Consider the following 13225-nt stretch of genomic DNA (forward strand, 5'->3'; position numbering starts at 1 on the left):
CACCATCGCAAACAGCACACTGCCACACTTAGTTGTAAAACATATCTAAATCAAGCCTTCCCAATTTTAATAAACACCCCACTGCAGGCTAAGGCCCCGATCAGACAAGGGCGGCTTGTTGTAATTCTTTACAAAGAGAGTGAAGCATTTTGCTCACTGCTTGTCCGTTGTTAAGTGTCTCGCGTGTTTTTGCTCGAGTGACCTTGATTTTAGAGTGGAAAAAAAGCCTGACGTCATTTAACTTCACAGCAAAATAACGGTTGGCTCAGGACGGGTTACTCGATGGTTGCCTAGTAAGAACAAAAAAAACCTCAACTGGTCTGATCGGGGCATCTTTTAGGCAGTGCAGTACGGTCTGATCGCGACTTAAGTGTAAACTGTGCAATGGTGTTATCCAGATCAAAGTGTGTATTAACAAATACTATGGGTTAAAGAAAACTGTGATCAGTAACAATTTTTACAAGCACAAAAGAAGCAAAACCTTAAGGGGAAAGGCAGCAGGACACTTATGGAGTAAGCACTGTTAAAAACACTGATAAGGGAGCATGACTTCTGATAATTCACTTGTCAAATTGACAGTAAGCAGAGAACCCATTTAATTTTTGAAAAATTAAAAGTCTTTACTTCTCATCCATGTGAGAGCGCATCTTCTTGAGCTTCTGCATGATGCTGCTGGTCTCACTTCCAGAGACGGAGAGCGAGGGAGAGGGGCTGCGGATATCTTCAGCATGTCTCATGTTGGAAGATGCTGCCTCGGACACAGGGGTTTCTGACACAGGGGTCTCCTGGAGGATGGATGAATGGACATGCAGACAGGCCAAGTATTAGCAAAGCCAATTAGAAAAAAAACTTAGGAACATGGTAGCATGTTCTACAGTTAGAAAGGTTTTCTTTCTTGATTCCATTAAGATTCGACTTCTGTAGAACAAACAAAACTGAAATGAAACCCTTTAAAAATCTATCTGTTCCTCTGTATAGGCTGTGAAGGTGATGAGTGACTGTTGCACTACTCACAGGTGGCGCTTCACCCCCAGAACACTTGAGACGCTCCTTAAGTCTGAATGTAGAGTTTCTTATCCGCTCAATCTCCTCCTGCTGCTTCAGCAACAGCTGCCTTTCCTTCCTGGCTGCTTTGTTGGCCTCCTGAAGTCGCTTGATCTCAGCCTGTGAACATGAGTGGGAGAGAAGGTTGGTTGGTTAAGATCACAGTATACCCCAAAACTCAATTGTCATAATGTCAATATATTTCCACCCCCTATGTACCTGTTCCTGCTGTAGTTTCATCAGAAGGCCCCTCTGCTTCTTCCTGATGGGTGGCATTTTGTCATCCTCTCCCTTGTCCCTCAGCCTCTTTTTCTGGTGCTCTAGCCAGGCTAGCTCAGTTCTGGTCTTCTCTTTGACAGCTTTCTGGCGAAGATGCAGCAGAGAGCTCTGGTGCTGCAGTCTTACCTCCTCGTCCTTCATGTACTGACGCACCATGTCCATCGTGAACTGGGAAAAGCTATCCTGTCCGCTAGAAAAGGCCATGTTTCCATCCTGAGACTGCAGGAGAACAAAGATTGGAGTGGCAGAAAAGTTGAAAGGAAAGGAGATTAAAGGGGGAGCAAAGAAAAAAGGAGAAGTGAGATAATAAGAAGTATGAGAGGACAAAAGAGACACAAACCACATGCTCAACAAGGTACATCCAGGCAACAAAAAAAAAAATCAAATATTCACACTTTTTAAAAGGACAAATCGTCAGTAGTCACACAACCTTCCATTGTCAACAACTGACTCTTAAGGATTTGCATTGGCAAATGTTTGTATGACTACACTGCCCTCTCACCTTTAAGATATTGTGTGCCCCTGAAACCAATGTTGTGTCGTGATCGGCTCCATCATCCTCCGATTCCTCATGGTGGCGGGACTTCTTCTCCATAGTTCCACGGCGGTGAGCCTCAGACGGCAGCAGAGAGCGGAAGGAGCGCTCTTCTATCTCATCCTCTGTCATGGACTCATCAAACTTGAGAGAATACTCCGTTGCCACTGACGTACTGTCTCCTGGGGGGCCAAAAATAAGAGCGGCTCAGTGTAAGTGTCATGTTTAGGTGCCTTGTGCATACACAGTTTTGGCTTCAGTACAAATTTAGTGATGGCAACAAGGTTTTCACATTTTCTCTGACAGTGGTGGTGATACTTACGTAACAGCAGCCCCAGCCAGTTGAATGGATACAAGGAAAATACTGGTGTGTGTAAACATGAAAAAAAAGCATAAATTATAATAAATTAAGAGGCGTGCTTGCCATCAGATACCTTTCTCATCCACTACAGAGGGGATGCTGTCACTGCAGAGGGAATCATTTGCTGCTGTAAGAACTTCCTCCTCTATGGAGCTGCTGCCTGCTTCCCTCTCCGTCCTCTCTTTAGCTCCCCCCTTCCTCAATTTCCCCTCTACTGCTTCTTTTTTTGTCCGTTCTCTGGGGTCTGTCGAGGCACGCGACGGGCTATGGTGGCTGCTAGAGTCTGCTCCACTGAGGAAAGTGACAGATTTAGTGTATATTTATATTTCTCTTCCATAAAAAAACAGAGAAACTGGTGCTACACGAGAAGCCCGAGTGGTACCTGAGGTTGGGTCTTCTGAAGGATAGAGAGTCCGAGTGGCTGAGGCTGTTCAGCGAAGACAGCGGTTCCTCTGGCCTGGTCCTTCTGCTTGACACCTCACTAGGGAAGCTGTAAGAGAGCATGCAGAAGAGATTTAAGAAACATGTAGCACAGATACTAAGTTTAAAATGAAAGACGGTATGCAGTGTAAATTATCAAAAACTCTTTCACAAAAGATGTTTTACCTGTCAGAGTCATCTTTTTCCTGTATCTGTTTTGAATAGGAGCTCTGCTGTTCTTCCCGCTTGTCCAAAATGGAGGAATCAGAAACAGCAGGGGGGACAACCAAAGCTCCTGCTATCTGGGAACGTGCCAATTCTGTCATCTGACAGACAAGGACACCATATACAGACCAAATGTTTGATTTGACGAACACTGGATATTATACTTTCTTCCTCTGCATGGATAGTTATTTCTTTACTGAAACTCAACAATCAATCAGCTTTTGTTACAAAATGGAAGACACAGGCTTTTTTCCAGGCAGAGATTGCTAACCTCTTTGATGTGTCGGGCAGTGTCGGCTGTGTACCGTGCTGCCTCAGCCTGTTGACTCATCATCTTCGTAGTTGCCTCCTGGAGGCCCTCCAAGGTCTCTTTTTGATTTGCAGCCAAGTTTTCCTGCAGTTCTATATGAGCCTGGACAAAAGCAAGCATGGACATCATACACACAGAAAAGAAGCACACATATCTTAGAATTAAAAAAGGTGAAGAAGCAAATACTAAAGCTATTATCTATAAATGCACATATATTTTGTTTGTAAGAGTAAACTCTAACTGATTAACTGTGTGTGTATGCCTGCATGTGTGTGTGTGTAGTTATACCCTGGCCACTCTCTGCCTGTTTTCCTCCAGCTGTAGCTGTGTCTCCAGGGCTTCCCTTTCAGCCTTGATCTTCAGCTCGTAGAGATCACGCTCATGGCACTGCTGCCTGGCCTGCAGGGTCGAAGTTCAGAAAGCAGGTCAATACAGTGAATCAATGCAGACATTAGTGAGGCAGTAAGTCACTGAAATGTATAGAGGCCAAAAAAGCTCTTGAAGTGCTCATGTACATTTTATGCAGCGACAATTAGAGTCCCTGATAAATACAATATTGAGAATGACTTAACTACGTGTAATTCCTATTTTTAATTGTACATTATATCAAGTGTAGATGTTGTAACGTATACATAAAGACACAGCTTAAGAGTATGTGCTGTCTTACAATAATCAAAATATTAAGCTAGATACAAAAAAGTCAAATCATCACTGTGTCAACCAAAAAGAGAATTAAGGAAGGCGAGGATAATTTAATATTTATTGTTCAACATTAATACAACTTCTGTTCTGTTAAAGGGCGCTATACACTTTTGGTCATTTTGCCATTTCTTTGCTTTTTGCTCGCAGGTTTCTCTATAGAGCTCCCCCTACAGCTTTGGAATAGATATCTGGCAGCTCCTATGTTTACTTGTGTCTGCCGTTTCCTCTTTCTCTGTTCCTCTGACAATGCTTTCCTAGCTTTCTGCTTCTTTTCTGATGGCTCAGCCATGACGATAGTGTGAAAAACTCCATCGCTACCTTCTTCTTATAGCTAGCCGGTTCCTGTATGTATGCAGTGCCTAAAGCAATTTGTTACGTCGCGAGACCTGATATCACGCGATACTTCCTGACGCTGAGGCCGCCAGCTCAAAGTTGCAAGGGTGATTTTTCCGCTCACAGGTGCTAGGAAGGAGCGAGACGACCACCATTCAACCCCAAAAAAGTCATAGAACCATTCCAATGACTCCGAAGCTGTTCCCCTTAGTTCCCCTTTAACACTTTAGACATGGCTAAATATACTCTTTGTAGTCCTTGTTACTCTCAGCAACAAAACCCTTCTTCACCTTGAGCATCTGAGCCAATGTCACGCTCTCCTGCTGAGCCATGGACACACCCATCACCCTCTCCACGTCGCCCAGCTGTCGGACTGACTCCTCAATGGACTCCAGGTACTGGAGCTCTGCTGCCATACGCTGCTGCAAGACAGCAGGTGAATATTGTAGTTCACCTGGGAGAAAAGAAGGGCAGATAGGATGAGAGAGATTTATAAAAAGGGGATGTTGGTGTGGCAGACCTTATCTGTCTTCATCTTAACAGTTGTGACTTCAGCTAAAAGGTACATTCTGTCTTCAAAGCTTTTTTTAATATATGGCCCAGCTGAAATCACATTTCTTAAACCTCATGGTGCATGCTATCCAAATTATTTTAATAAAGTTCTGCTTCACATAACATTTGTCATTTTTGTTTTCATATTATATTAATAGGAGTTTCATTTACCGGTGGTCTTGGGCTCTGCTCTACCACTGCGAGCTGTGGTGCCTGTGTTTAGATAATTTGCCTCCAGAGAGCCACTTCTCCCAGGCTCACTGGGACAGTTGGCTCCTGGAGGAGATCCAGGGTATGGAGAGCCAGACGGAGAAGACAGTTTGGGCCTGGCTGCTGGAGACTTCTTACTGTCAAGTCCCAAACTACAAATATAATTAGAAAAAGAAAGAAATAAAAAAAGGTCAGATACGTAGCTAATGAAAGATCAATTACTGCTGTGAAACCAGACATCTCTTCTGAGGTGGATATGTTTGTAGCATTCATGTTGATGGGCTTGGGTGCATGGGTATCAGACATAAATGTATGACCACACAGATTCAGTACTACAGATTATTTTTTTTTGTTTTCTAAAACTAATTCTAAAATAGGGGTTTAACTCACACACAGGAAAACAGGATGTAACAAGCTTTGAAAGAGGGGGCCTCTCGTCCTGCAAACCCTACAACTGACTGAGGCAGCATAACCCTGCTGTGAGAGGCCCAGACTATGAATGGCTATATTGTGCTGTTCAGAGATTACTATAGGCCACAGATAATGTCTAAAGAGATCAAAATACACTCTACTTCTCCATTATGGATAGCAGACTGTGGCAACTTTTTTCTCCAAGGGTAAGAATCAGACTTGAATTCATATATTATAACAACAATATTACCATGATCTCAATGATAAAACAGCTGTCATAACAGAAACAGATATAAATGTAATTTGCCCAAAGCTTACATAACTTATTTTGAACTGTAGTGATGCGTGTGCTGTTACCAACGAAATAAAAGAAACAATAAGTTTCCACAAAAGTTAAACCACAACCTGCTATGTAAATAGTGCTGAAAAGAACACACTCCTGCCGGAATATCTTGCCTCTATTGTGTAAGACACTCTCTAAAGGAATCTGCCAACTGGGCTTTAGAGTACCATTACAGGACTCAAATATCTCTACTGTGCACTGAGATTAAAAGAAAAAAACTATCCTTTTCCTTTGGCTGCAGGCCCACGCTGTGGTGAAGCTGGCTGACCCGACCAACCACCCTGCAGGCCCCCAAAACAAAATAGCCACCGTTTTCAGTCTTGGGTCAAACTGCACCACTCCTGAATATCCCAAATGTAAGCCAATAGCACCACTACTCTTCTCACAAAGAAGTGTTGCACTAAAGGTTATAGAAAACCAGAAAGGAAGAAAACACCAGAGACAACTGGATGTGTGGGTAATTCAAACTTGTGGAAACACCATTCACCTCTCTGATACCAATGCACAGTCTCTTAAATTTGATATCTTAGAGATGCTTTCAACTGCAAAACACTCAGTGAATCCTTGCAGGTGGAAAGTTTTACAGCACCCGACTAAACCAAAAGTAACAAACCTCCTCTTTAATATAAGCCGCTTTCTGACCGGAAGGATTTTTGCAGTTCCTTGAACATAAAATTCCTAGAACCCTTTTTTTTCTCGTGTTCCGACTGGACCAATTTGGGGATTTTTAAGTCTCTGGCTGCAGTTCCTGTAACTCTTTCAGCTCCTACTTCAGGGCAGGGTCTTTTCACTGTTCCCTTTTCAGCATAGGAATCTAGGTCAACGAGGGTAGGGTTTCCGGTACAGACAGACCAACAACGGGACAATTTTCACCATCTTATTCATCACTAAATTCACTTCTGACAATGTTTTAGGCGAGAAATTAACTGTTTAGATTTCGAATATAGGCAGTCTTGCGAAAATTGATGCCAAATTGACAATTTGATTCAAAGTTTTCGGAGTTGAGAACCTCCATGAAGTGAGGCGACAGCCAGCAGGCGCCTGTCCCGACCGCTAGCTCGTCGCTCGGCCAGTCATGCTCAGACACCTCGCTGTAAGCTGGAGGTCTCTCAGACCGCTCTGGTAAATGAGAGGCTTTTATTTCGCCGTTGACGGTTCGTTTGTTTAAATATCACAACACATGTCCATCATAAGATTAAGTCTTTTCGGAGTTAAACTCCACAAGCGTGTCCTGCAGCTGGCCGACAGACAGACAGACAGACAGACAGACAGACAGACAGACAGACAGACAGACAGACAGACAGACAGACAGACACAGCAGGCAGAGGCGGGGGAGAGAGAGATACCTGTTTCTCTTCGGGAGACTTGTTTAAATTATGACAAATATGCTATATACATTAGATTTAGCATTTAGTTCATACTTTTTTTTGGTGTATTTGTTTTCTGATTTTAACGCTATAAAGATGTGCTTGCATCACTCCCTTACCCCTCCTACCAGTCCTATGGCCACTTGGCCAGTGCGAATGCAATTGGAAAAAACGGTTTTGGGGGAGAGTAGTTAGTAGATCTGTTTAGAAGTGGACTTTTCCTATAACTACGTTCCTGTAACTACTTGGTCGGAAAGCGGCTATAGTCTGATGAAGATCGGTACCTTTGGTGAGAAAGCCCTGACGTTTCCCCTATAGTGTCATTAGAGTAGACGCTCTTCGTCTGGCTGTGGACGGAGCTTTTGTCTGAGCCCCTCTTCCTGGAGTCAGAGGATAATGCCTCTGAGGGAGGTGAGCAGGAGCTCCTTTGCTCTTCTACCAGGGTGGCATCACTCTGGTCTGATGCTGTGCCTGCAGAGGAATGGAGTAGTTACTGTATATTGTGCAGCAGAGGGACTTCAAAAACACAGTATTTGACCATATAGAGACCATTTCCTTTATTTTCTTTTTAATAAAAAAAGGAGTTGTCCAATAAATCATGCTTAATTATTGATTCTCACCTCTTTTTCTGGTGGAGCGCTTGGAGAAGGGTGAGGAGCCAGATGTTGAACCAGGGGAAAGATGCGGTGAGTGACTAGACGACTGAAAGGATGAATGGTGAGAATTGATGCCTCCTGTACTTTTGTCATAAGGAGACCTCCTCATCAGCTCCTCAAAATGACTGTTCACACTGACAGAGAGAATAGAAAGACGTATGATCAATCAGTTTTTAAATAAAATTCAGGATCTGTGACACAACACAAAAACATTATGTCTAGTGAACATGGGATAAACAGCAGAGTTAATCTTACTGAGAGTGTTCATTCTAAGAAACCTGCTTAATTCAAGAATACAGAGGGGGATTGCTGTCTGAAAGGGCTACATGGGCTTTCTATTTGTGTGACATGAATGCCATCCAGTGGTCACTTTAAAAACTAACATCCACTCTTTTTTTTTTTTTCTTACCTGCGTGAATTGGAGCTTCTCCTTAATTGGCCACTGGCTCTGCTGCTATGTGATGACACAAAGTCATCTTCATAGACGGCTGCGTCTACGGGGTCATTCCCAGAGTGTATAGAATGGGCAGAGGGAGAGTTCCTCTCACTCACTACAGGACAAGGTGGTGATGGAACAGACAGAAGAGAAATATTTATGATCTTGTCAGTATGAACAGTAGGAATGCTAGTTACTATGACAAACAAACATTCTGTGTAACTCTTATGGTTACATGTTTATTAGAGGTTTACCTATAGATACTCAGTAACGACAACATTCTCACCATTTCTCATCAGACAAGATACACACTTATGTCTCATCACCTACATCTAATATGGAAAATTTGACTTGGACATATTTTCCTTAGTGGAAAGATCCTCATATGTAAACTAACCTGTAACATGGCCATGAAGATTCTTAGTAAAAATGTTGATAACGCTTAAAGGGCTTCCTTTGTTCAGCTCCTCCCACGCTGCTTTGCTGCCATCATGCTGTGCAAAGGGTGGGCTGAGGGCTGTGCACCTTGCTGCCTCTCTCTGGAACTCCGACAACCGCTGGTAATCGCTTCTTTGACCTGCGCAGTAGTCCATTGCCTCCAGGCGATCTGCCAATACAGGCACACGATTGTTGGAAGGGTGAGGAGGGCTTGGATCATCCTCAGAAAAACTCCCTTCACTCAGAAGAGGACCCTCACTGATGGAACCGGCACTTGAGTCATGGATTTCTGTCCGATTCTTATCCTTTTCCAAACCATTGACTAGCCTCCTCCTTTCATGTGTATAACTGTTGAGAATGGGCCCCGTTACAGCAACAGAAGTTGTTTGTGGATAGGTCAAATTGGTGTGTGTACCCTTGTTTTCTTTGTGTCCCCTGAGGGCGTGCAGATTGCCTACTCCTGGAAGAGCTGTGCCATTGTATGAACTATGACCTGTGCTAGTCAAAATTCTCTGGATCCTCAACGCTACATCATCATTTTCTGTGGCAGCCGTTTCTGCCCAGCATCCATCATTAAGATTAGCTTGTGAGGGCCTAATTGTATCTACGTCCATTGAAGTTTCTGTACCATAGTTGATCCCCTCCCCAGCAAGCTTTCGTGCCTCACTCTCTATACGGTTGGAGAGGGATGCGGCTGTGGCCTTGAGGGCCTCAATGCGGGACATCTTGGACTGCGGCCGGTTGTAAGATGCGGTGGCTGGCTGCTTGGTGTGCTTGACATCACTAGCTGCAACCGCAGTCTCCAGCCTAAGAAGCCGAGAGAGTAGATGGTCACCAAAAGGGGCTAGCCCACTGCTGCTGGGACCAGTCATAGGTGGAACAGCTGGGCTCAGACGGTCAGGCTGAAGCAAAGAAGTAACTCCAATATACAGATCATTCCTGCAATAGGAAGAGCAACAACGAATGGAGACAACAGAAGGAGAGAGGGAAAGGAGGTGTAAACAGCTTGCTTTAAAACAATGATTAAAGTAAACATGTGTAAGTGTATTCATCATGCTAGCTACTTAAGAAAGCAAACAAGAGAACTTTTGAGAAATTGTGAGTCCTCATTGTTCATTTTACTTAACATTTAGGTCTGCTCTCCCGTGCAAAAACACCTTAATGCAGGGGTCTTTAACGATTTATAAGCCAAGGACCCCGTAACTAAAAGAAAGATGGATTAAGGACCCCCTACTACATATATTGTACAAATTAAGTTGCATATTAAACTGGGCCTACAATAACGTGTAAAACGACCTAAAGCCTTTATACATACCTTTTTATGCATATAATACTAAGCTATTAAAAAATGAATGGTTGGCATGTTTTTATAAATCATGTTTACTGTTAAACGTACATGTGTCACAGTGAATCCTTAGGATGAACTGTATCTGTGGATGGCTACCTTAGTGATTACCTTACCTGTAGGCCAGTAAGCATATCATCAATGTCTGTTTTTTTCACAAATAGGCTGATTTATATTTGCTAATAATATGTGGGATTCATGTTAAAATGTTTTTAATTTTTGAAAAAACTTAGACATTTATAATTAATGTGGTGGCCCCCCTGAAGTAAATCTGAGGACCCCCTGTTGAAGATCTCTGCCTTAATGTATTGCAGCGTAAATGTGTTCAACAGCCTGATATGTAACTGTTAATCGTACAGACCATAATAAAAAAGGATAAAGCATACACTTTAACTGGATAAAAAACTATGAATCAGAATAACTATAATCACTGAATACACACAGAGAAAGATTATTATTATATCTGTTTCACAAGAAAAAGTATTACACACCCTCATCTTAATTTCCAGTCAATTGTCTAAGATGTTGGTTTCATGCATCTAAAATAGAAGAAGTGCTCTAAAAGCCAACCACATGGGAACAAACAGTTCCTCTGTTTGGTACAGTCAGGTGATTCCAGTAGATTATTTCCAGTAGATACCAGAATATGTTTACGGAGCAGAGAGTTGTTTGTCGTTTATCTGGGTCAATAAATTGGAGTGTTTATTATTCTGGAGAGTGATGGAGGTGAACAGGCAGGTTTGTGTGCATGTTTGTACCTGGATAATGGAGGAGATGGCTGATCATTCAAAGACCTATCACTGCTCGAAGGGCTCTGAGGTGCCTCTAGTCTTTTGTTCTCTTTGTCTGACTCTCCCGAGGGCTGGTACATCGGTCTCTGTGGCAGAACACGTGTTAACACAAATGTCAAAAAGTATTTTGTTTCTTACATCACGTGATTACATTAATTTATTTTACTGAGTTACTCATTCTAGCCAATACAGCTTCCATATATAAATAGGGTGACTATGTTTTATGTGTATGTACAATACCATTTGACTAGAAGGTGCAGCAGGTAGCATCTGTGTGGCCTCCTCGCCCAGCTGGGCTTCCTCTAGCAGCAGTTTGTTGTAGGTTTCCTGTAGTCGCTTTTGTACTGGGGCCACAGGCACCTCGCTGGAAAGGGCCACGGTTTTAGCTACTTCTCTTTGCTTCCTGTAGAGCTCCTGCAATCTCTGGTTTCTCCTTTCTGCCTCCTCCTTAAGTGCCCTCTTCTCTTCTGCTTGACGCCTCTTTCTCTCCTCTTGTTGCCTGGAAATGTACTGGCGAACAGTGTCTGCATCATAGTGTCGCTTCTTGTGCCCAGAGTCAGTAGTTTCTGGTCGGTGTGCGGTGGGGCTGACGCTGCGGCAGCCTCTTGAGGAGCTATCCGTTGTCACAGTGGTTCCCCAAACAGAGACTGGAGTTCTTTTTCGTGACCCTGATCCCCCTCTCCCTCTCCTAGCACTGCTCCCACCCCGGGACCTTTGCCGGGCCCTCTCCTCGCTCTCCACTGCTTTGCACTCCAGCTGAAGATCATCAAGTATCCCCTTGATGTCTGCTGACAACAGGTCTGTGCTTACACCCACTGGAGCCCGGTCCCGATCTGTAGATGAGCGGGGAGATGCGGTTGTGGAGTGCTTTTTGGATTTAAATCCACTACGAGGTCTTTCTGCGCTGTTAGGGCGAGGCTGTGGGTTTGATTCTGAGCGTGGGTCTGAACTGGAACGGTGACGAGAAGCTGGTGGACATTTACAGAAAGGCAAAATGTTAGAGTTGGAAACTGGTAATCAACTTACTAACATCAGCACACACAGTGCCCCTGCTAAATAGTTTCAATTCTAAACTAAGACTTAAGTGAAAGATAGGTTGATAAAACACTGAACATTTCAAATTTGCTTTCACCATTCATACTTAGTCAGAAGTAGGGGTGGTACGGTTCACAAAATCCACGGTTCGGTTCGTATCGCGGTTTTAGGGTCACGGTTTTCGGTTCTTGTTATTTTTTCTTTTAATCTTTAACACTCTAGAAATATACTACAGCATATGATATATAGCTAAAATTAGCATATTGAATGCATGTTGCACAATACATGCACACAGTGGCAGCTCTATCTATTGTTTTATTTCCGCTGTATAGGTAACATGGAATCTAAAATGTTCCCACACACCGGACTATATACGACGATAGCACATCCTCCAACTCCGGGCAGCCTTCCTTATCTCTCCCACTTACCATTTCTGCATGTGACATGACCTGCAGCAGCAGCACTCCACACTCCACCTGAGGAGCGGTCGGCTCGGTGCCTCTCAAAATCTGACGAAAATCTTTTAAACTGACCTTTGTCGATCAAAAAAACAGACAGATTCAGCAACTGTATGGCCTATTTCTCGCTTAAAATGTTTTCAGAAACACTTTTCGGTGAACTATTTTCGTAAAATACGAGATCGTATTCAGAACGAGACACCATTAGAGTCGGTTTTGAAATTCGGGAGCAGCAAGAACCACGTGACACGTTCGTCCAATCAGCTGCCATGTGTTGCGTTCGTCACGCTCATCCCACTCGTCGTTTCCAGTAAGTGTTTTAACATAGGTGTCGAAAGTGGGCACTACGGCAGTAAGTGGTTAGTGCACATTAACAGTGTACTGACGAACCGTGCGACGCACACACGCTCCGAACCTAGACATGCGAAACGAGCGGTTCAGATGTTTTTTCATGAACCGTACCACCCAGAGTCAGAGGTATAAGTGTGTGACAAGTCGTAAAACTCTTTTTGTTTAACTAGTAGTAGGGGTTGAAATCATTTAAACTGTTCTCCTGTTTATCAATGATCAATATCTTTAATGAACAAGTTTCACAGCTAACAAAATACTGGATGCTCCAACAAGTGACTGTAGCAGATTAAAAAAGCTAAAGCACTAGACCCAGACAGAATATGCATACTGAATGAGGCTTGGGGGGCAGGCTTGTCATGGCAACTCTAATCTGGGCCAAATTGAAAATTCCAATTTAGATTTTACAGTATCTAATCCAGCAGGGCTTGACATAAGCAATGGCCCGGGGCCAGTAAAAAAAGTATGTCGGGCTAGTTGATTGGCCAGTGACAGTGGCTCTGTCTGCTGCATCAGCAAACGTCATACAGAGTGACGCGAAGCATGTGAATGTTAGCTAACATTTCACATTTTCACCTCAAGTAATTTATAACGTTAGATAAAATGTCAAAGAACTATGAAGCTAA

General features: G+C 43.3%; 1 protein-coding gene across 2 annotated transcripts in view; it reads right to left on the reverse strand.

Annotated features, from left to right (window-relative positions):
- Positions 1-13225, reverse strand: part of cep350 (centrosomal protein 350) — a 40532-nt gene that overhangs the window by 15268 nt on the left and 12039 nt on the right. For both annotated transcript variants that reach the window (XM_078258987.1, XM_078258986.1), the window contains exons 10-26: positions 10999-11726; positions 10726-10844; positions 8582-9561; positions 8158-8299; positions 7713-7882; positions 7377-7563; positions 4933-5123; positions 4500-4663; positions 3463-3573; positions 3136-3276; positions 2826-2965; positions 2602-2709; positions 2293-2510; positions 1826-2040; positions 1264-1542; positions 1015-1164; positions 625-785 (exon numbers count right to left, since the gene is read on the reverse strand). In XM_078258987.1, the coding sequence (XP_078115113.1) occupies positions 625-785; positions 1015-1164; positions 1264-1542; positions 1826-2040; positions 2293-2510; positions 2602-2709; positions 2826-2965; positions 3136-3276; positions 3463-3573; positions 4500-4663; positions 4933-5123; positions 7377-7563; positions 7713-7882; positions 8158-8299; positions 8582-9561; positions 10726-10844; positions 10999-11726 (4204 nt within the window). The remainder of the gene's footprint in view (positions 1-624; positions 786-1014; positions 1165-1263; positions 1543-1825; positions 2041-2292; positions 2511-2601; positions 2710-2825; positions 2966-3135; positions 3277-3462; positions 3574-4499; positions 4664-4932; positions 5124-7376; positions 7564-7712; positions 7883-8157; positions 8300-8581; positions 9562-10725; positions 10845-10998; positions 11727-13225) is intronic.

The sequence above is a fragment of the Sander vitreus genome, chromosome 9, assembly GCF_031162955.1.
Source record: "Sander vitreus isolate 19-12246 chromosome 9, sanVit1, whole genome shotgun sequence".
In the NCBI taxonomy this organism is placed as follows: domain Eukaryota; kingdom Metazoa; phylum Chordata; class Actinopteri; order Perciformes; family Percidae; genus Sander; species Sander vitreus.